General features: G+C 40.5%; 1 protein-coding gene across 1 annotated transcript in view; it reads right to left on the reverse strand.

Annotated features, from left to right (window-relative positions):
* The window catches only part of BMPR2 (bone morphogenetic protein receptor type 2), a 206,745-nt gene extending 187,304 nt beyond the window's left edge, over positions 1–19,441 (reverse strand). The window contains exon 1 of the mRNA XM_025893138.2: positions 18,309–19,441. Within this exon, the coding sequence (XP_025748923.1) occupies positions 18,309–18,384 (76 nt within the window). The 5' untranslated portion in view covers positions 18,385–19,441. The remainder of the gene's footprint in view (positions 1–18,308) is intronic.
* Positions 19,442–24,933: the final 5,492 nt, after the last annotated feature.

Consider the following 24,933-nt stretch of genomic DNA (forward strand, 5'->3'; position numbering starts at 1 on the left):
CAGTCTAGCCCACTTGACTAGGCCTCTCAGTCTCTGTCCCTGCTCCTTAGGGTTGGCTCACATCTGTGTTTACCACACATTTGGTCACTATGCCTTGGCCACCTGGCTGCTCTTCCAAGAAACAGTCCATAATCATAACAATTCCCTTAGCCCAACCTCAGGAATTGTGAACTCTATCACACTCCTGTCCAGTCACAATGACTTATCCATTGCCCAAATTATTAACATCACTGCCTATACACATTCTGTGTATCTTACTTCAAATTTAGATTTTTTTTTAACCCAATCAGCAGTTGAGCATACACCACTGTGTGCTCCTGTCCTATAATAGGGTAAGTATATCAAATATTGGGACCACATTTCATACTATTCTAGACCCTAAAACAGTTAAGATATACATATTCAATGAATACATGCTAACTCAGAAACAGAGTTAATAGATCAAGCAGCAACAGTCTCTCTGATAATGAATCAAATAGTCTTACCATACAACTGAGTGAAGATGTTGATTTTCCCTAACTTCATTACTTTATGGGGAACAAGTCATGAAATTTCAAAGTTGAAAGCCACTCAATGTGAATGATTCTCCCTTACAGCATAAAAACATCTTGAGAGGAAATACGATTAAGAGTAGAGACTTTCATTTGTGCCACAACTAAAAAAAAAGACTAGAGACTTTCAGGGGCACCTGGGTGGCTCAGTTGGTTAAGCAACTGCCTTCGGCTCAGGTCATGGTCCCTGGGTCTGGGATTGAGCCCCGCATCAGGCTCCCTGCTCAGCAGGAAGCCGCTTCTCCCTCTCCCACTCCCCCTGCTTGTGTTCCCTCTCCCACTATATCTCTCTCTGTCAAACAAGTAAATAAAATCTTAAAAAAAAAAAAAAAAGGGCGCCTGGGTGGCTCAGTTGGTTGGGCGACTGCCTTCGGCTCAGGTCATGATCCTGGAGTCCCAGGATCGAGTCCCACATCGGGCTCCCTGCTCGGCAGGGAGTCTGCTTCTCCCTCTGACCCTCTTCCCTCTCGTGCTCTCTATCTCTCATTCTCTCTCTCTCAAATAAATAAATAAAATCTTAAAAAAAAAAAAAAAAGAGTAGAGACTTTCGGAGACCAAGTCCTTGGCCTGAATTCCAGTTCTGCCACTCTCTATGTGTATGGTTTTAGGTGATTTATTTAACCTCTATGCACTTCAGTTTCCTTATCTATGAAAAAATAATACCTATGTCACAAAGCTGATATCAGAATCATATGAAATAAAGTAAAAAAACTTACCATAATGCCTGTCAAAAAGAGGCACTCAATAAATAACTTAATAAGTAATCTGTAATTATTAGAAGTATACACCATAAATTATATAACTACTTAATCTCTGTAGTCTGTTTCCCTAATTCTAAAACAGGAGAAAAGCCTACCTTTCAGCTATCTTTTTAAACCTTTTTTTTAGATTTATTTATTTATTTATTTATTTGAGAGAGAGCGCATGGGTTGGTGGGGGAAGAGAGGGAGAAGCAGACTCCCCACTGAGCAGGGAGCCCAATGCAGGGCTCAACCCCAGGACCCCGAGATCATGACCTGAGCCAAAGGCAGACGCTCAACTGACGGAGCCACCCAGGTGCCCCACAGCTATTTTGATTACAGAAAAATATCTGTAAAAACACTGCACTGAACACACAGTAGACATTCATAAAGAGGGATGTTAGTTATTAAACAACAGCTATTTCTCTTTTTCTGTTATTCTCAGTGGCATCTAATACAGTTCTCCGTATTTAAGTATTACTTTACTAATATAACATATTTTTTGGAAAATTTTTTATACAACATGTACCTTTAAACAAATTCATTAGTTGCAGAAATTCACTGCTTCTCCAACACAATTCTCAAGATAATTACTGAGGCCATGACTCAGTTGAATCTCACAGGAATCTCTCTCCAAACACCCTAACTAGATACCACCTTTCAAACAATAAATTCTCTAATTAGTGACCTAAATGAAATGGGCTGGAAAGATTTTAGGAATCAGCTCACCTAAGCGACAGTATGATAAATGCAACCTACACTAATTTTAGTATTCCTAGCCGTATTAACTTACCTCTGATATTATCATTTATTGAATTATTCAGAGTTCTCCTTTCAAATATAATTCTTTAAGTAATAGCTCCCAAACTTTGCAATATCAAAGCTACTGTATAAAAATGTCTGAATTCACAAACCCTAAAGGAGCTACACAATTGATGAATGGTACGCTTCTTTGGAGCCCACACCAGTACAAAGATCAAAGAAAGGTAAGGGTAAAAAGGCCAGACCAAGCTGAGACAGTTTGGGTGGAGAGTGAGAGACAACAGAAGAGGAAATAAATTAAATTTTGACTTAAGTAAAAGTAAACTTTTACTCCCTCCTCCCTGAGACTTCCCCCCATTCTGCCCCTTTACCTTTGGCTACCACTATTCTTTCCTACCTCTGTACACGCCCTGTGAAATATGACCACTAGGATGGACAACTAGGATGACAAAAGTGTTCCAGATGTTATGTATTTCCATATACCAACTGCAGAGAATAGGTTCTAACTCAAAGTTGTTCTACATAAATTAAATGAATCTACATGCTCAAGCATTTTAAGCCATTCATATTAGTCATCTATTTATTTGATACTCCCTCAATTTTTATAAGCTAGAAAACCAAACAACCAAGATTCTTAGAAATTTTTAAATTAAAATAATAGGTAAGGCTCTAATTGAGAGTTAAAAATGTCTAGTTTCCATGCTCAGGCATTTTAAGCAATTGATATTAGTCACCTACTTACCATGACAAGCAAAAAATCTATTATGACATGTTAGCAGAAGTATATTTTATATATTTCAAATTAACTGTCCCAAATGATGGTTTTCGGTGAAATTCAGTGATTAAAAGACAATTTGGTCATTAAAAGATAATTCAGTGAGGGGTGCCTGGGTAGCTCAGTCAGTTAAGCATCCAACTCTTGGTTTCAGCTCAGGTCATGATCCCATAGGTGGTGAGATCAAACCCCATGTGTGGCTCCACGCTCAACAAGGAGTCTGCCTGAAGATTCTCCCTCTGCTCCTCTCCCCACTCACATGCACACATGCACAGGCGGGCACTCTCTCACTCTCTAAATAAATAAATCTTAAAAAAAAAAAGACAATTCAGTGAATTCAGATGGAATTCAGTGATTAAAAGACAACTTGGCTATATACTAAGTAGTAGAGCACAGCCATTAAGAGCACAGGCTATGTCTATATTCCAGCTCTATTAGCTATGCTGCCTTGAGCAAGTTTCTTAATTCCTCTGTGCCTAAAAGTCCTCATCTGCAAATGAAGAAAATAACAATATCTATCTCATACCATTATTATGAGTTAATATATGTACAACACCAAGAATAGTTCCAGGTGGATTATCTAAATATAGGGAAAAAAAAAAAAAACCTATAGACCTACCTACTATAAGAATTTTTGGTAATTGTGGATATGGTAAAAGCTTTTCTAAGATAGCACAAAATCCAGATGTTATAAAGGAAAAAAATAAACAATTCTAATCATGTAAAATCATATATATAAATATCACCTTCAAATACATAAGAAAAACAAATCACTAGAAAAATTAATCTTTGATATATAAACAGGTAATTCAGAAAAATGTAACTAGCCAATAACCATATGAAAAGAAACTCAGCTTCACTAATAATTAAAGAACTGCAAACTGAACTTTGCTTTGGCAAAAACTGAAAAAATATTATAAAGCATTTGAAAGAGGTATAAGAAAATGAAAATCTTGGACGCACCTGGCTGGTTCAATCGGTGGAGCATTATGGTTCGAGACCCACACTGGGTGCAGAGGTTACTTAAAAATAAAATCTTAAAAAAAGAAAATACCTTTTAAAAAAAAGGAAGAAAGAAAATGAAAACTCTGATATACTAGTGGTGGAAATGGAAAGTGGTACAATATTTTGGCAGGGGGAATTTAGAAGTTCATACCAAAATTTTAAATGTGCAAACTTTGACCAAATGATCTTACTTCTAGAACTAGCCTACATGATTAATAACAAAAATCTGTGCATGATATATATGATTCTAACTTTATTTAAAAAACAAACTCTAGGGCACCTGGGTGGCTCAGTCATTAAGCGTCTGCCTTCGGCTCAGATCACGATCCCAGGGTCCTGGGATCAAGTCCCACCATCGATCGGGCTCCCTGCTCGGCAGGAGGCCTGCTTCCCCCTCTCCCACTCCCCCTGCTTGTGTTCCTACTCTCGCTGTCTCTGTCAAATAAATAAATAAAATCTTTTAAAAAAACAAAACTCTAATTATACAGATGTTTATTTACAGTGCATACAAAAAAGTATGAAATATTATCCACCAAACTATTAACACTGGTTACATCCAAGGAACGGCATTAGAGAAAAAGTAAAGAGGGAATGGATTTTTTTATTTCTCTACTTCATTATCATAAATCATTTGTACAATGATCTTCTATTACAACATTGGGATTCTATGGGGCGCCTGGGTGGCTCAGTTGGTTAAGCGACTGCCTTCGGCTCAGGTCATGATCCTGGAGTCCCGGGATCGAGTCCCACATCGGACTCCCTGCTCGGCGGGGAGTCTGCTTCTCCCTCTGACCCTCTTCCCTCTCATGCTCTCTATCTCTCATTCTCTCTCTCTCTCAAATAAATAAATAAAATCTTTAAAAAAAAAAAAAACATTGGGATTCTAAAAAACAGAAAGATTTTTAAAAGAAATAAAGTCAAAATCTGAAAGCCAAAACACATCTAAAAATATAAAGCAAAGCCAACAAAAGTTTATCTTATTACTTCCCACAGTCATCACTGGTCCTGTTTCCCAAATTCCTTTTCTAGATACTTGGAAAAATCACAGTTCCTAGAGGTTAGGGGAGACTAAATAGTGGATTTTAAGTGGAAGTGATGTGCCAGAGCATGTAACTGCCATGAAAGATCTTCTTACACTTTTACCTCTGGCACTGCAACCATCAACTTTCAAGATGGTGGCAATGCATTAACCCAGAGTCCTGAATGATGAGAATACTCCCGCCAGTCTTCAATGGACATACAGTATGAGCAAGAAATAACCACTGATGTTTTAGAATAACCTAGCCTAGCCAAGTGATATGCTTCCAAAAACCATGCCTCAACACACTAGCTTTGAATTGCAAAAAACTAGAATTTAAATCTATTTTCAGATAATAAATTTAACCTATTTCCATTAATCTACCATTTCATTAATATAAAGCCTATCAGCTGCTGAGTGTACAAATCTGAGTTTAGTTTAAATCTAAGACTACTGCCTTGCTCTCAGAAGGACTTAGCAGCAAGGATCAATAAAACTGAATTTCTCAAAAACTTAAGAAAATGGACAAAACAATGATTCTTACAGAAGAGCTGGATTAATAGTTGGTGCTAAAAACTAAACTAAATTTATAGATAAACATTCTTAACAGCATTTCATCAAGCTAACACATTGGTTTAGCCAAAGGAAAAATAAATATCCCAGAAAAGTTATCTCTCACAAAAAAACTTTGCTTCAATAAGCAGCATGAATAATATTTATCTCGTTATCATTTGACTGTTTTTAATCTTGCCTTTCATGTCACCACAATATGGCCCTTTGAGCAGTAACTAAATTTAAAAGTTACTCTTCACACTAGACTGGCCCACAGGGATTCTAATCACTAACAACAGATGGAAACCTTAAAAACTTATCCTCAACTAAATATGTCATCATCATTCTTCATCTAACTGGTGCTCCTTTCCAAAACTGAAGCTTTGAATCTTTCATGAAAATGTTTATTATCCGGGGTGCCTGGGTGGCTCAGTCAGTTAAGCAGCTGCCTTCAGCTCAGGTCATGATACCAGAGTCCTGGGATCGAGCCCCACATCCGGCTCCCTGCTCAGCAGGAAGCCTGCTTCTCCCTCTTCCTCTGCCTGCCGCTCCCCCGCTTGTTCTTTCTCCCTCTGTCAAATAAATTTAAAAAAAAAAATCTTTATTATCCACCAACATTTGAATGCTACACACAAAACCAAAACCTGTTGTCATTTACTACAAAATAAGAGACCATAACCAAGGCAGAGTTCAGTCTAGAAAATTATTCCTGAATGATTAAAATGCCAAAAATTTTTTCAGATGCCTAAAATACTACTCCAAGTATTTTATACCTTCAGACTAACACTGTATATATTACATGAATGCTCTGCTTTGGAGTTATAGAGGCCTGGGCTTGAATTCCAGTCTCCTACTTACTTTACTTATCGGTAAAATAATGAAAAATAATAGTACTGAGTAGTCTGTTTAAAGGATAATGAGACCATATAGTATATATGTAAGGCACTTATGTCAGAGGCTCAAGAAATACTTGAGCCTCTTTTGTCTCCTCTTTTATTCCTCCAATATATATATTTACTGTATGTAGCCACTGTCAAACTATACAGAATAAAGTATCTCAAATCTAACCTCTTCTAAATCATTTGATTTCTAAATGTTTACTTCTGTGTAAAGTTAAAAGCACAATAAAAGTTGAGCAAGAAAGATCAGCAGATGGAGTCATAAGAAGTAGGGACCAGATTACATAGGATATTTCAAATGATTGTGACTTTTACTCTAAATGATATGCAGAGGCTTTGGAGAGTTTTAAGCAGAGAAATGTCATAATCTGACTTATGCTTAAAAAGATGGCACTGGATACTATATTGAAAAAGCGACTATAGGGCGCCTGGGTGGCTCAGTTGGTTAAGCGACTGCCTTCGGCTCAGGTCATGATCCTGGAGTCCCAGGATCGAGCCCCGCATCGGGCTCCCTGCTCGGCAGGGAGTCTGCTTCTCCCTCTGACCCTCTTCCCTCTCATGCTCTCTCTCTCTCATTCTCTCTCTCTCAAATAATAAATAAATAAAATCTTAAAAAAAAAAAGCAACTATAGTAAAAGTGACCATGTTAGAGAAGAGAGAGGCTACTGAAAAATTACAACCAAGAAAAATCTTGGCTTTTAAATTAACGTAGTACCCACAGAGGTGGTAAGAAGTAGTCAGACTCTAGATATATTTTGAAGGTAGGGCCAACAGTTTTTACTACCTGAGTGGATGTGAGTGTTAAAAAAAGAAAGAGAAGAGACAAGGATATCTTCAATTTTTGGCCTGAACAACTTGGATGACAGACATATGCTGAGTTGGGAAAGACTATGGGAGGAAAAGGCTTATAGAAGCAGCTCAGGGACACATTAAGTATGAGATAACTATCAAACATCTAAGTGGAGATGCTGAATACACAGTTAGCTACCTGCAACAGGATTTCAAGAAAAGAGGTTTGGGATGGAAATAAATTTGAAACTTGTTAACCTCTATGTGTTACTTTAAAGCCATGAGAATGGATGAGATCACCAAAGGAGAAGGTGTATACAGAGAAAAGTAAAGGTCCAAGGACTGACCAACAGAACTGAATTGGAAATCCAGAAATAAATCTATACATCTGTGGTCAACTGATTTTTTTTTTAAAGAGTGGCAATTCCATTCAAGGAGGAAAGAATAGTCTCTTTAGCAAATGGTACTGGCACAACTGGATTTCCACATGCAAAAGAATGAAGTTGGATCTCTATCTCACACCATATATAAAAATTAACTCAAAATCGATCAATGACAGGGACACCTGGGTGGCTCAGTTGGTTAAGTGTCTGCCTTCGGCTCAGGTCATGATCCCAGAATCCGGGGTTCAAGCCCTACATCAGGCTTCCTGTTCAGTGGGGAGTCTTACACAATGTTACATATCAATTATATCTCTATAAAAGTAAATTTAGCCACTGTGGAAAATAGTTTAGTGGTTCCTCAAAAAAACTAAACACAGAATCATTACGATATGATTCAGCAATTGCACTCCTGGGTATACACCCATAGGAATTTAAAGCAGGGACTGGAACAGATACTGTACACCAATGTTCACTGCAGCCAAAAGGTGAAAACTCAAGTGTTCATCAACAGGTGAATGGATAAACAAAATGTGGTATATATACAATGGAATATTATTCAGCCCCAAAAAGCAATGAAATTCTGACACATGCCACAACATGGATAAACTCTAAAACATTATGCTAAGCAAAATGAGCCAGTAACAAAAGGACAAATATTATATGATTCCACTTACATGAAATATCTAGAGTAGGCAAATTCATAGAGACAGAAAATAGTTTAGAGGTTACCAGGGGCTGGGAGAAGGGGGAAAATGGGAGCTACTGCTTAATGGTTAAAGTTTCTGTTTGGGGTGATAAAAACGTTTTGGTGACACACATCAATATGTGTTGCACCACACTGAGAATGCTGTTAATGCCACGGGATCGTATACTTGAAAATGGCTAAAATGGCAAATATATGCTATACGTGTTTTACCATAATTTCTTTAAAGTTAATAATATACCAAAATAATGAATTGTACATTTTAAATGGGTAAATTGTATGATATGGGAATTATATCTCAGTAAAGCTGTTTTACAAAATTTACTAACCAGAAGTTAAAATGGCATTAATTCAATCTGATTTAGAATGTATGATAACTGAGTCAAAGGCTATGCTGAAACTGATGTTGGCACTGTTTACCTTAAAATTAAAACAATTTCTGACACCATTCACAAAAATATACTCCAAATGGATTAAAGACATAAATGTGAGGCCTGAAACCATAAAAATCCTTGAAGAGAACATAATAACTTCTTTGACATCAGCCACAGAAACATTTTTCTAGATATGATTCCTGAGGCAAAGAGAACAAAAGCAAAAATAAACTACTAGGACTCCAACAAAATAAAAACTTCTGAACAACAAAGGAAACAATTAACAAAACTAAAAGACAGCCTACTGAATGGGAGAAGATATTTACAAATGATATACCCAATACAGGGTTAGTATCCAAAATATATGAAGAGCTTATACAGGGGCACCTGTGTGGCTCAGTCAGTTAAGTGTCTGCCTTCAGCTCAGGTCATGATCCTAGGGTCCTGGGATGGGGTCCCGCGTCAGGTTCCCTGCTCAGTGGGGAGTCTGCTTCTCCCTCTCCCTCTGCTCCTCCCCCCTGACCTTGCTCTCTCTCTCTCTCAAATAAATAAAATAAAATCTTAAAAAAAAAAAACTTATACAACTCAACACCAAAAAAACCCAAATAATCCAACTAAAAATGGGCAGAAGACATTAACATTCTTCAAAGAAGACATACAGATGACCAACAGACACATGAAAAGATGCTCAACATCACTCATCATCAGGAAAATGCAAATTAAAACCACAATGAGATACCAACTCACAGCGATTAGAATGGCTAAAATCAAAAACACAAGAAACCAGTGTTGGCAAGGATGTGGAGAAAAAGGAACCCTCTTGCACTGTTGGTGGGAATGCAAACTGGTGCAGCCACTGTGGAAAACAGAATGGAGGTTCCTCAAAAAATTAAAAATAGGGGCACCTAGGTGGCACAGTCGGTTGAGCCTCGGACTCTTGGTTTCGGCTCAGGTTGTGATCTCAAGATCATAAGATGGAGCCCCACGTTGGGTTCCGCATTGTGCAGAGTCTGCTAAAGTTTCTCTCTCCCTTTTCCTCTGCCCTCCCCCTATGCACTCACTCACGCATGCGCCCCCTCTCTAAAATAAATAAATAAATAAACCTTTAAAAAAATTAAAAATGGAATTACCGTATGATATAGTAATCCCACTACTGGGTATTTACCCAAAGAATACAAAACCCCTAGTTAAAAAAGATATATGCACCCCTATGTTTATTGCAGCATTATTTACAATAGCCAAGAGATGGACACAGCCCAAGTGTCCATCCACAGATGAATGGCTAAAAAACGTATATGTACGTGTGTGTGTGTGTGTGTGTGTGTGTGTGTGTGTTTATGAATGAAATCTTGCCATTTGCAACAACAGAGATGGATTTAGAGAGTATAATACTAAATGAAGTAAGTCAGAGAAAGACAAATACCATGATTTCACTCATATGTGGAATTTAAGAAACAAAAAAAAAAAAAAGAAAGAAAGAAGAGATAAACCAAAAAACAGACTCAACTATAAAGAACAGATAGATGATTACCAGAGGGGACACGGGAGGGGGCTGGGTGAAATAGGTGAAGGGGATTAAGAGTACACTTATCTTGTATTTTAATAAAAAGAAAAAAAAAAAGAGTACACTTATCTTGATGAGCACTGAGTAATGTACAGAACTGTCAAAGTTCTATTGCACACCTGAAACTAACATAACACTGTGTATTAACATACTAGAATTAAAATAAAAAGTTAAAAACAAAAGACAAGATTGTCTTTTGTCTTCTTAACTAAAAGCTATTTAAAGTCTACTCTAAGGTCCTTTCCAACTCTAAAACTCTAGGATTCCAACTATTTTAAAAGCACCCTTTGTATTTAGTTATAGATTATTTTTATATTTGCATTACAGAATATCCACATAGTGCCTTTCTTTAGAACACTTTTGTGGTCCTAACTCAACATAATCAACATACAAAATGTATCTGCAAAAAATTAAATTACATTTCTTTCAAAGTAGTGCTTTTACCATTTCAGAATGCCCCACAGTTTTCCCCAATCTAAGCTAAATTCAAAGTACTATATATATACTCAATAATAACCAAATATATCATTCAAAATGTTACACACTTACTAGTAACTAAGAATATCACTGGCTTTTCTCATACCATAAGCAAAAGTGCTAGAAATGCTATAAGTATCATGCAGGCCAACCCTCTCCTCCTTTATAATGAGGATACTGAAACCAAAAGAAGTGATATTCCCAAAGTGAACAGCTGATGGTACCACTAGGAAGGAACTCAAATCCTTCCAGCTTCACCTGTTTGAGTTAGAAATCATCTACTTTCCAGAATAATTGAAGGCTGGGAGAGGAGTAACAATAAAAGAAAATCAACAAGGGGGAGGAGTAGCAATAAAAAAAAAAGTATACTCAAGAAAATCTAAGGGAGGGGAGCCTGAGTGGCTCAGTAGTTAAGCATCTGCCTTCGGCTCAGATCATGATCTCAGGGTCCTGGGATCAAGCCCCACATCGGGCTCCCTGCTCTGCGGGAAGCCTGCTTCTCCCTCTCCCACTCTCCCTGCTTGTGTTCTCTCTTTTGCTGTGTCTCTGTCAAATAAATAAATAAAATCTTTAAAAAGAGAAAATCTAAGGGAGATTTTTAAAAAAGAAGGAAACAATTTATGGAGAAGAGAGGATGGAGAAGATATATAACCAGAGAAATGCAAAGTTACTAGTCAGACAGGGAGAGTTTCAAGGAAGGGGTGACCAAAATTCTCAAATTAAGTAGAAAAGTCAAAGAGAACAAGACTGAAAAATCACTGGAGGGGTCTAGGTGGCTCAGTCACTTTAGTGTCTGCCTTCGGCTCAGGTCGTGATCTCGGGGTCCTGGAATCGAGCCCCGCATCAGGCCCCGTCCAGCAGGGAGTCTGCTTCTCCCTCTCTCTCTGCCCCTACCCTCAGCTCATGCTCATTCTCTCTCAAATAAATAAATTTTTTTTTAAAAAGTCACTGGATAAGGCAATTAGGAAGTCACTGATGATCTAATACACATCATGAGACAAGTAAGTTGAGGATATAGAAGTCCAGAAGCGTTCACTGCTCTTTCAAAAAAAAAGCTGGCAGGAAGATAGAAAAGGAGGGTGGAGATCAGCTAGAAGACACACAGGAACAAAGTCTCTTCTCCTGTGTTGCAGAATACCTTCAGGAATTTCTCGTCCTGAGGAATAGGCAGAAGAGAAATAATACAATGCTAATAAGACTTGCAAAATATCTACCCTTGCTTCAAATAGCATGAAATCTAATTCCCTTTCAGAAACTAATATAGGCTATGGCATGAGATATTTGGGGAAGGAGAGGTGGCCCTTGTTTTTCTTTGTATCCACCAACATTTTAAAAAGAACCTTGCGCAAAGGAAGCACTAATAAATATTTGTTGACTGGACATTTTAGTTCTCCTTCCATATGTTATCTATCCTGTTAATGCCCCCTACCCTTGTCGCAGCTCCCATGAATGCATATTGTAATAGAAAATGGGTCTGGGGCGCCTGGGTGGCTCAGTTGGTTAAGCGACTGCCTTCGGCTCAGGTCATGATCCCGGAGTCCCGGGATCGGGTCCCACATCGGGCTCCCTGCTCGGCGGGGAGTCTGCTTCTCCCTCTGACCCTCTTCCCTCTCGTGCTCTCTCTCATTCTCTCTCTCTCAAATAAATAAATAAAATCTTTAAAAAAAAAAAAAAAGAAAATGGGTCTGGTCAAACACCGTATTATGTGCAATTAACAGTAAGAAATAAATGTTGTGTTCTAACAGTTCTGATAAAGCAATGCATTTTATTTTTTTAAAAGATTTTATTTATTTGAGAAAGAGAGGATGAGAGAGAGAGCATATGAGAGGGGGGAAGGTCAGAGGGAGAAGCAGATTCCCTGCCGAGCAGGGAGCCCAATGTGGGACTCGATCCAGGGACTCCGGGATCATGACCTGAGCCGCAGGCAGTCGCCCAACGAACTGAGCCACCCAGGCACCCTAAAGCAATGCATTTTAAAATATTCATGTCGGGGCACCTGGCTGGCTCAGTTGGTAGAGCATGTGACTCTTGATCTCCAGGTTGTGAGTGTGAGCCCCACACTGGGTGTAGAGATTACTTAAAAATAAAATCTTAAAAAAAATTTTTTTTAAATAAAAAAATGTTCATGTCATTTACCCACAGGCTTATTTCTAACCTCACACAGACTATACATAAATTATATATGTATTCTTGTAATCCAGCAGTCTTAGTTGTCATACCCATCCCACAGATTAAAAAAAGTTTAAAAAAAAAATACAAAATCGAGTCTATTGTACCCAAAATTCTACTAGAGTCATCTTCATTGCTTCTAAAAATGATTCAAAGACTAGATCATTTAAACACAAGAGGGAAATAATTTGGTAATATGGGAGTCTCTTCCACATGTGTAAGTACTATACAAGATGGCCAAAATTCATGAATTCATATTTAATTTTTTTCTAGCAGATATCAATCAAATCAGAATATAATTCTTCTTTGGTAGATAGAAACTTAATATATGCAATTTATCCACCTGGAATGTTCCACAGCATATTAATTTGTAACTAAAACCAAATCAATGTTACCTAGTCTAATTTAGTTTAGCACTATTTCTTTTATAAATATTTCATCAACAATTCTCAGGACGCCTGGGTGACTCAGTCAGTTAAGCATCTGCCTCCAGCTCAGGTCATGATCCCAGGGGGAGTCTGCTTAAGATTCTCTCCCTCTCCCTCTGCCCCCATCCCTGCTCATGCACATGCTCTCTCTCTCTCTAAAATAAATAATAAATCTTAAAATAAAATAAAATGCAAATTCCCAAACTCACTGTCCAGATACTCAGATTAAGTAAGCCTAGGGTGGTTCCCATGAATGTGCATTTCAAACATAATCTAGTCCAATCCCACAATATTATAACTGAGAATACTATGTTGAGTAATCTGTTTGCCCAGAATCACAGAGTTTAGTTTTCATTAATTCATGACAGGAGTCTCCTTACTATACCACTTAAACTACTTTATAGTTGAAGGAATGGGAATAAAGAATAAATTACTAATAGATCATTTGAGTAAGTAAGCAATCTTAGAATACTTCCTGGCTCCAATTCCTTTTGATTATTCATTAATTTAGTATTTCTTAAACATCTTCTATCTGCATGCAGTATGATAGATTAAAAAACAGTTTAAGATATGAAGTCGGTCCTCAAGAAGCAATTATCAGTTAGGAGGACAAAGCAAATACATAAAACTGATATTCAAAAGCAAGGCAATATATGAGAAAGTGCCAAAATAAGTGGTATGGCCATTTATAAAATTAACTAATTTACACTGACTTCATCCTGTACCTTTTATAGTTAGAATTTACCCATCAGAAATCAATATTCAATTTCTTCTCTATGTTAAGAAAGTTGGTCTTTAATGAAGGAAAGCTATTGTCCTTGTGTGAAATGAATCTCTGTCCCCACATTTCATACACACCAACATCACTACCACCACATCATCCCACATGCCAGGATAGGCTTTTCTAGAGATCAAAGTTGGTATAATTTTTATGCAAAAGCCTAATTAAGAGTTTGGCCCTGTTCAAATGGTAAGAGAAGCTCCTCTCTTGGACCATCTTCCTGATCATATGTGGTAGACTGAAGATCCCAATTCTTCATTTCCCAGCAATAGTATCACATGTCCATATATTACCATGGCCTCATTATAGCCAGAGTGTACTTCACTACTCCTTGTCTTTGGTCTTGGCCAAATGGGATGTCAGAGAAACAAGAATCTGAAAATGGCTGGTGGGACTGGGCTTGTCCTCTTGTAATTCTGCCATTGCCATGAAACAAGCTTTCCCCAGAGAGATGTTACCCTTCCCTCCAGCCTGGGCCCAAGAATGAGACAAATGGAGCAGAATAAATGCTTATTGTTGTATGTCACTATGATTTTGTGGTTACCAGCTATTATGCAGCAAAAGCTGAATGAATCACAATATTTTAAAAATCCAAACAATCAAGACTGATTATGTAAATCAGTGGTCCTCAAACTTGCCTAAGGGAGAATCTTTCAGGTTTCCAAGTTTAAAAAAAAATATAGGTCCCAGAGAGATCCCTTCAGTACATCTAGACTGATGATGGGGCACCTAGGTGGCGCAGTCGGTTGAGTGTCTGACCCCTGGCTTTGGCTCAGGCTGTGATCTCATGGTCATGAGATAGAGCCCTGCATCTGGCTCTGCACTCAGCACGGAGTCTGCTTAAGACTCTCCCTCATTCTCCATCTGTTCCTCCTGCTCATGCTCTCTCTCTCAAATAAATCAATCTTAAAAAAAAAAAAAAAAAAAAAAAAAAAACAGGCTCCTGGGTGGCTCAGTCAATTAAGCATCTGCCTTCGCCTCAGGTCATGATCCCAGCGTCCTGGGATGGAGCCCTGCATCTGGCTCTCTGCTCAGTGGGGAGTCTGCTTCGCCCTCTCCCTCTGCCTGCCACTCCCCCTGCTTGTGCGGGCATTCTCTCCCTCTCTCTCTGTTGAATAAATAAATAAATAAAAATCTTAAAAAAAAAAAAAATCCACAGGTGACCTGTTGCAGTGCCCACATGTTAAGAAATACAAAAATAAAGATTACTAAATTTTCAGTTCCCCAACAATATTTATTAACTTCAGTGCTCAAGAACCCTAACTAAATAGATGAATTTTCCTTTAGACAAATTTGTATTCCTAAAGAGATGTAAAACTGAAATCTAATCAAGGGAAGTGCACCTGGCTGGCTCAGTCAGCAGAGCATGCAACTATTGACCTCAAGGTTGTGAGTTCAAGCCCCAGAGTGTACTTTAAAAAAAAAAAAAGAAGAAGAAGAAGAAAGAAATCTAATCAAGTGGATTATTTCAAATGCAGGAAGATTCAACTGACAATGAAGTCAGTCCAGCCATTAGACACATCTGAGCCAGCCAAGGAGAACTATGATGTGATGCAGAATCCCAAGGTCCTTCAGATGCTCTGGAGAACCTTCCAGAAATGAATCCCAACAAAGGGGCCATTCAAAATGTCATGGGCTCCCCGGCCTCCCAGGCCACCAAGGATCGCAAGAAGGACAAGGAGGAGGAGGACAAGACGACTGGAGGAAAGGGTAGCTGAGCCTGCTCAAAGGCCTGCACAGAATAGAGTGGGATATGGGGTTACATATGTTATCTGTAGCCATTACAATCTAAATAAAGAGTGACAACTTTTTTTCCAAAAAAATTTTTTTAACAGAAGCTGATTCTGCAATAAGTATTGCATTGTATTACATCCTTTTATTAAAATTAAGAATTCATTTATAACCAATCACATTTTATTTTTTATAAATCCTAATTTTTTGCATACAAAATGTTCTTAGAATTAAGGAATCCAAGAACTAGATAAAGTGGGAGAGGGGGAGTCAAAAGAGATAAAGGATTTATCCATGGCCCCCAAGAGGGATGTGATATCAACCAGTCTTCCAGTATTTTTTTCCTATCAGCAACACTATTTGCACCTACCTGGTTACATCACTACATCTATGTATCCCAAGTCCACACAGGCTCTCTCTAGTCACCCTGCACCTAATGAAACTGTACTAGCCACTCCAATATTAGGCAAAGTTTTACACATTTAGAACCATGACATCTGCATAACCAGTGCTGAATGATGATCCTGTCAAGTGTCCCTACTTACTTTCCAAAAGCTAATCTAGTGAAGGCACTACTCTTTCTTATGTTCCCAATTAGAGTGAGCTGTTGTTACCATTAATGTGATAGGTAAGGGTGCAGGCTATAATCCTGGCTCCACAATTTACTCTGTGGTGAGTGATTTAAATTCTCTGTACTTCACTTGCCCTCTCTGTAAAAGGAACATAATTAAACCTGGAGTACAGAATTGTCATGAGGATCAAATGAGAAAATACATGTAAAGCTATTAGAATAGTTGCTGGCACAGAGCAAGCACTTAATAAACACTAGCTATTACTATTATTGTTATAGTTCTGAAATCCAGCTTCACAAATTTTGGCATCTGGTAGTATATGTAATACTAAAGGAAAAAAAAGACTAATACCACTTTAAGTAGTGATTCTTTCAATCCCTCCGTTTTAAAGGACATTATTCTATTTTATTTACCAAATTCAAATTAAATGTATTTTTAAATCAATGTTCTTTCCCTTACTATTATCAGTTCTGATCACAAAATGATAAGCCTGTAACTATAAATGAGAATCTACATTCTAAAAAGGTTAAGAATAACAAAGAACAATGCAAAGTCTGTGTTCTGAGATTTCTGCTCATAGAATGACTGCTTAAGCCTAAAGCCTTTTACTCTCTTCATATTTTACAGGAATCACGAGACTTACAGCTAGAGAATTTAAATAGCTAACACACTACAAAGAAACCTAGAAAAAATTGTTCATTTTTATCCCAAAAGGAATTGTGATGTTTAAGAATATTGAAATGCCAGTTTCAAAATACATTCAATTCAGAAGTTCGAATTCTTTTAATACTACATAGATTTATCATAAACGTAATAGACAATAATCAGCCAATATCAAAGGCACTAAAGGAAACTTCAAATTTTCTTTCAGAATTTTCCCAATGCATAGTTTTAAGGAAATAAGCAAGCAAACTCTGTGTCTAGCATAGCAATGAGAAATTTATTGAATGTGAAAAGTACACACTTGTATAAATTTAAAAAGTAACTGGAAAGCTGTTATATTGTCCTTTACTCATTTTTAAATGCATAATCTATTTGGCCATCCTACACCAAACTTAATAATTATATGTACAGTTCACTCCCAAAAATTTCTAAAAGCTTATCACAAAAAGACTGCTTGGAAAAATAACTGTAAACAGAAATGAGGATTTCTCTAAGGTGTCTGGGAACTAAAAAGAAAATATCCTAAGGAAAGGATGACTACCATTTCCCTTTAAGCTTAGTAAAATGTCAAAGAACTTTCAGGACTCAAATATGCTAGACGTCTGATGTGAGGTCAAAGTTGTTTCAATGACAGGAAAGCCAACAGATACCAGATGACTAAAATATAAAGTTATCGAAAATACTTTCAAGCCCAATAGTAATTCCAAAAGCATATAAAATACGAGTGTATTTATGTTGAAAACATGGAAATATAATTACCAAAATACTTTGGAACAAAATAATACTAACGACAATAATTAACAGTATTATACAACGTATTAAGAATCTCAAAGTTCTGGCTTCCTCAACATTTACCCAATTCATTCGGTAACATTTCGGAATAATGAAAGTAACATGGATTCCCAAAGAATGATCTAAATCTAAATATAAGGTTAAAGTGTGTGTTCTATAGTTGATGTTCTTTTTACTGTAAGCCAAATCAGCTTCCTTACGTTAAAAAACAAAAAATCTACAGCTCTGTTTCCAAAGATCTCATAATAGACACTGTTCATTGGCGATTAAAATATTATTTTTAATCCTTGCATTACCTCACAGCTAAAAATGTCAAGATACCACACCCAATATGTCTTTCCCCCCACCCCGGTGGGGGGTGGGAGGGGGGATATGGGAGTAGGGATTCGAAACTACACAAAAACAGGCAGGGTTATTTCCCTAGAAGGAACGGGAAAGGCGCGCAGGTACCGGACACGATTCCCTCCACAGCGATCGCGGGACGCGTCGCGAAGGGCGAGCGCAGGCCTCGGCCTCTGCGGGCTCCCTCGCCCGCCACCCGCTGGGGCAGTGGCCCGACGCGCCGCCCGGGGCTACTCACCGGCCGCAGTGCTGACCAGCAGGACGGTCCACAGGAGCGACGGCACCCACCGGGGCCGCTGCAGCGAAGAAGTCATCCCTGGGCCAGCCGAGAAGCAGCAGAGCAGAGAAAAGAAATACGGAAAGTAAACACGGGCGGAGAGGTACGGCCGGGAGGCTGGTCCTCGCTCTCGTCTGACTTGTCCGGCCCGTAGATATTACAATGCAGTTTGAAAGGACAAATGGCAGATGAGAGGACCTAGCTGCAGAGCTTTCATTCCGCTGCAGAAATTCCCTTCATTTCTCTCCCTCGCGGCTGGAGAGGTTCATTCGCCCAGGACGGGGTGCCTCGGCCACCCAAACTGAAGGCATGTCCGTGTGGAGAAGCAGGGAGAGAGGAAGAAAGCCCAGCAGTTATTTCCCTCGTAGTTTCACAATGTCAAAAAAATATCCAGGTCTGGGAGAAAACATATCCAGGGTGCAGGGGGGTGGAGAGCGGGGATTCGATGGCGGGGCTCAGGATCAGAACAAGTTCCGGACCGCCGCGAAGGGCGAAGCCGGGCGGGCGGCGGGGGCGCCCGGCGGCACGAGTCGCATCGCCCGCGGCTCCGGGAGGGCAGGATTCCTTTTTAAGTTTCGCTTCGGTGCTTCCTTCACTCGGATTTCGAGAACAAACCCCGTTCCTCGACTGAATCGAAAAAGGTGCCTGCCTCCATGGACAAACCCACAGAGCCTTCAAGCCTTCGCCGAACAATCCTGCGAGGTACTGCCAGGGCCCGGCCGGAGGGCTGAGGGGCAGCAGGAAGCGGGGGAGGGGAAGGGTCAGCAGGCAGGGCCCCGAGCTCCCCGAGACGGCGGGCGGAGAGGAGGTGGGGGGAGCTGCCCTTTCCAGCCCTCCCGGATTCGCTCCTCTCGCTCTCTCGCTCTTTTTTATTGCGGCCGCTCGATCTTGCCTGAGGTAAATTCCACGAAGAAAAGCCTCGTCCTCTCCCGTCAATGGCTCCTGTGAGCGAATCACAACCCCCCCGAGGAAGCCGCTGCCGCTGCCGCCGCCGCCGCCGCCTCGTTCTCCCGCAGCTCTGGGCTCCGGGCGGAGCTCGGGCGTCGCGGGCCGAGGGCGGGGGGCGGCGGGAGGGCGGAGGTAGGTGGCTGGCTGAGGAGGGGGGTGGGCGACGGGGCGGCGAGACACCCTGCACCCCTCCGGGAAGCACTTCCAGTGGCTCCGAGCAGACCAGACACAAAGGGGGGAGTCGCCGCAGCTGCCAGTCTGCGGCGCTCCCGGTCACCGGAGTCGCCCCGCCTCCGCCGCCGCCTCCGCCTCCTCCTCAGTCTCCGGCTCTTCCCGGCCCTGTCTGTCTCGGGCCTGTGGTGCAGCGCGGGCGGCGGCGGCGGCGGCGGCGGCGGCGGCAGTGGCGGCGGCGCGAGGAAGCCCGCACTGCGCCTGCGCGCTCGCGGCCCCGCCCGGCCCCGCCCCTCGCTCCCGGGCGAGCTGAGACTGACTCCGCGGCCCTCGCGTGGCGTGTCTCTCCCGGGCTGCCGAGGGCGGGGTGGGGCCGGCAGCCCGCAGTGGGCAGCAATGGCCTTTCTCCTTCACACATGTAAACCTTCCCTACGTGCACTCTCGGGATCTGTGTATGTGTTTAAGAGAGAGCGGCCACATCTTTTGTCCAGCCTTGGCAAACTCCTCTGAGCTGGGTGATTTAGCCTCGGACTGAGGTGTCGCGGTCTCCTCCGGGACTCCTGGAGTAAAGCCTTGAGGGGCGGAACTGCCCTCGTTGTTTCTTGGGGCCGGAGCCTACCTCTCCGTATCCCAAAGAATCCAGAAGAACCCTCCTTTCCCAGAACTGTAGACCTTGGCCTCCTCGGGCCCCCTTCACTGACTCAAACAAAAGCCGGAATTGGAAAGACCAGTCTAAATGGATATTTTTGCTCTTATCGGTGTACTGCTTCTCTCAAGCGCCCATTACCGTAGCCCTTCTTAGCTTACATATTGGACATTTGAAAGGATGCGAAGTCAGAAAGAAAACTCTTTTTTAAATTCCATACATTGTCCCGCTGTGTATGCGTCTCTGTCTTTGCCGCGCGGTTTCCACTTCGAGGGTGGGCCTTTATTCACAAAGGCTGTGGGCCTTAGGGGCTTCTTAGGACATGTGAAAGGAAAATTGCGGTGAGGAGTTGCTGCCCCAGAGTAAAGAATGACACGCACCCAAGGAAATGAAAAGGTCCTGTTGGTACCAAAGCTTCCTGGAAAGGATCTGTTTAGTCGGTGTTTTGAATTGCAAAAAACCCAAGCAACCAGGATAGGAGAAGGAATTCCTCCACCCCCCACCCCCGACCCTGCAGGCTTTGCACACCTCCTGCGGGATCAGGTCGACTTGGGTGGGATTTTGCTGGGGAAAAAGGGAGAAAGTGACGTGCGTGGCGCCATGATCGGAAGTCTGTGTTTAATTCTTAGCTGCCAGGTGGAAAATTTGCGTGGGAGGGCGATCTTCGAGGTGAAGTCTAGCCTTCCTTCTAATAAGAAGAACGGCTATTCTAAAGGCTGGTTTGGCTGGTCTTTCATTGTGGGTAAAGTCAGTTCCAAAGACACATTCATACAAACACTCCTGAAGTCATACCCTTTATGTTCGTATTCAAGTCCCCTTTTATCTCTTTATCTGAACTTGATGTAAATAAACCTCCACATTCCTTAAACTAGTTGCTGTTATCATACTAAATATCTAGTATAATTACAGGTTTTAATAATACCAACCCAGGATTCTCAGACTCTTTTTAGTGGAAATATTTTTATACTGTTTACCCTTCAGGCAGGAAGAAATATTTCCATATAGTAAAATCCCTTAAAAAGAAAAAAATTAGGAGCGCCTGGATGGCTGTCATTAAGCATCTGCCTTCGGCTCAGGTCATGATCCCAGGGTCCTGGGATTGAGCCCCACCATCCGGCTCCCTGCTCGGGAGGAAGCCTGTTTCTCCCTCTCCCACTCCCCCTGCTTGTGTTCCCTCTCTCGCTGTGTCTCTCTCTGTCAAATAAATAAATAAAATTTTAAAAAAAGAAAGAAAGAAATTAGAAGGAGCTTTGATTCATTACTTTATTACTATATTTTCTTTGCCCAAAAGGCCTAAAATAAGAAACTGGTACTGTTTTGCCATTTGACTTTCAAGACATAAGATCTAGCACTCAGAGAAATGAGATTTTATTTTTTTTTAAAGATTTTATTTATTTATTTGAGAGAGAGAGAATGAGAGATAGAGAGCACGAGAGGGAAGAGGGTCAGAGGGAGAAGCAGACTCCCCGCCAAGCAGGGAGCCCGATGCGGGACTCGATCCCGGGACTCCAGGATCATGACCTGAGCCGAAGGCAGTCGCTTAACCAACTGAGCCACCCAGGCGCCCGAGAAATGAGATTTTAGTAATTTAGAGATGCAGAAAGTTTATTAACTAGCAGTATACTGTTCTTTCTCAAATTGGGATTAAGTACTTGGTTATTCTGTTTTTATTTGCATAAAAATTTTCCTAAGAAACATTAAGTACCCTTATACATATTATAAATGTATGGTAAAATATATATAAAAAAGAAGAAGAAGAAAGGAGCCTAGGAAATTCACATGAAAAAAATATATGCCACTGACTTGGTAGGAATAATTAGCAGACAACTAGATAGGCAACACTTTTCCCTTTTCTGTTGCTCCTTGTAATATCTCAGTTGGAACATGGCTTTTCACTCACTATGAGAAAGACCATCAGAGAAGAACGAGAATTGGGCCATCAATACGTCCACAAAGACCAGACAGACAATACAAGTCAAGCTCAAGTGAAAACAAAGGATTGGCAGGGCAGGCAAGGTTTGTATCTGCACTAGTCAGGATAGGCTAGATTGTAACAAACACCTCAGCAGCTTATAGCAACAAAAGTTTATTTCTCACACATGTTACATGTTTGATACAGGTCATCAGGAAGCCCATTACAAGTAGGATTCATTTGGGAAACAGACCCTGAAACTGAGATTTGCATTCAGGAGGTTATTAGGTAGTGCTCTCAAGAACAACTTCTGGAGACTGAGGGTCACAAAATCACTGGGAAAGGAGAACTTGAACTACAATACAGTTGCAGCTGAGGCTTCAGCCAGTTCTGCAGGGAGCTTGGAGCTGGGTTGGCCCTTCAGCATTGTCCTAAATTGGGACAGGAGGCCTGATCATTATACCCTCCCACCAACCTGTCATTGGATATGGACTGCACCCAGGGAAGGAAGGTGACCCTTGGATGAGAGGATTCTGTTTAGCCAAGACCAACTCTCAGAGGGGAACCCAGCTGAAAGCTCTCAGCCACCAACCCTTCTAGCTGTTGGGAGAGGTTGTGCTTTAGTCATAAAGGATGGATCTGGGGAGCTCAGTACAATATCCATTACATGGATTCTGCTCATTTTAGTCACTGAGGTAACCAGATTTTTGGAGGCTTCACTGAGATACATGCTTTCAAGATTCCTACAGTTAGGGGAGCACCTGGCTGGCTCAGTTGGTAGATCATGTGACTCTTGATCTTGGGGTCTTGAGTTCAAGCCCCATGTTAGGTGTAGAGCCTTAAAAAAAAGAGAGAGAGAGAGAGAAGATTGCTACATAAAATTTATTTACTAGTACTGCAGTGTTTTTGCTCTAACCATTAAAATGCTTGCACTCAGAAGCAATACACCTCACTTCCAATCACATTTTATCGGCCAAAGAAGTCACCCGGCCAAACCTAACTTCAAGAGAAATGTAATACTATATCATGTTACTAGAAGAAGAACATAAAATTTGATAACAGCCTTAATACTACCGTCATGTGCAAGGGGGAAATAATCATCAGTACTCTAATCACCAAAAGCCCATGTAGGATAGGAGGGTTTTCTAACATAAGGGGAAAACTCTGGCATAAGAAATCAAGAAATGAAGGGAGCAACACAGAAATCCAAGGGGACCAACAGTATCTGTGAGACTGATGGCTCTTCACTCTGTATTATGGCCCCTCATGGATTATAGCTTTCCTCTGAGATAGAAGACTTGTAAAAGGAAAGCTCTGGTTTTAGGAGGGGTCTGGGGAAACTAAGCAAATTATTAGGACAAGCATTAGAATAAGGACATAGGCAGAATCCCTATTATATGAATAAGGACAAATAGGAGTTACCTAAGCTCAAAGATACTGAATACTTCTAAGAACAAACTTTGTCATTATAAAGGGATGCTGTCAAATGAAAAATAGAAGAAAAACTCTTAACTCTAGAAGAAAAATAATACAGATGCCCAGAAGTTAGCTCTGGGACACACTACCGGGTCAAAATAATGAAAGGCAACTTGAAGCTGCTTAGAAACTTCAAGACTTAATCTTTAGGACTAAACTGAGGAATGGGACATGGCATGGTCTCCTTTTAGAAGATTAAGGTGTAGTTGTGGGGAGAGGGGAAAACCCAATTGTGCAGTAAAAGAAAAATGAGATAGGAAATTGACAATTGCCCCCCCTTGATAACCTCTGGACCTAAAAGCAACCTTAAATTTCTCCCTTTCTAAAAATAAGAAAAGCTTAGGGGCACCCTGGTGGCACAGTCCGTTGGGTGTTCCGCTCAGGTCATGATCTTGAAGTCATGAGATCCAGCCCCCTGTCGGACTCTGTGCTCAGTGCAGAGTCAGCTTGGGATTCTCTCTCCCTCTGCACCCTGGCCCCCTAAAATAAATAAATAAGTCTTTAAAAAAGGAAAAAAAATAAAATAAGAAAAGCTTAGGGGTTCCTGGGTGGCTCAGTCGTTAAGCGTCTGCCTTTGCCTCAGGTCATGATCCCAGGGTCCTGGAATCGAGCCCCACGTCGGGCTCCTGGCTCCGTGGGAGGCATGCTTCTCCCTCTCCCACTCTCCCTGCTTGTGTTCCCTCTCTCGCTGTGTCTCTCTCTGTTAAATAAATAAATAAAATCTTTACAAAAATTTTAAAAATGAAAGATTAAAAATAATAATAATAAAGCTTTGCTTTTGGAACCTAGATCTATTGTCCCATTTCTTTCCTTCTCCTTTTGTCTAACTTTTGAAATTTTGGTTAGCCCAGCATCTGGAGTCACCCTTCCCTTTCCTTCCATTTAAAACAAAATAAAATTATCTGAGCTTCCTATCCTGAGTGAATAACAGCAAGAGAACCAGCTTCTCCCCAGGCATTGAAAGATCCCAGAGGAAGACCTATATTTTCCACAAGTTTACCTGATTTGCTCTGGACTTCTCTACTTATATCTTGTAAGAACTTTTCCTTCCCGATGCCAGACACTGAGATCTGACACTTTATTTATTTTCGAAGCTACCCTAAAATATGGTAAAATTTTTACTAAGACTTAGACTTTGGAAGAAGCAAGAGGAGGAGGAGGAAAAATATAGCTGACACTTGAACAATGCACGAGTTAGGGGCCCCAATCTCCATGCAGTTGAAAATTCACATATAACTTTTTTTTTGCATATAACTTTTGACTCCCCCCCCAAACTTAAATACTAATAGCCTACTGTTGGACTAGAAGCCTTATCGATACCATAAAGAGTCAATTAACACATATTTTGTATGATATATGTATTATATACTTATTCTCACAGTAAAATAAGCTAGAGAAAAGAAAATGTTATTAATAAAATCACAAGAGGGGGA

This window comes from Callorhinus ursinus, unplaced genomic scaffold (assembly GCF_003265705.2).
Source record: "Callorhinus ursinus isolate GAN/ISIS: 27379988/994484 unplaced genomic scaffold, GSC_fseal_2.0 scaffold2, whole genome shotgun sequence".
In the NCBI taxonomy this organism is placed as follows: Eukaryota; Metazoa; Chordata; class Mammalia; order Carnivora; family Otariidae; genus Callorhinus; species Callorhinus ursinus.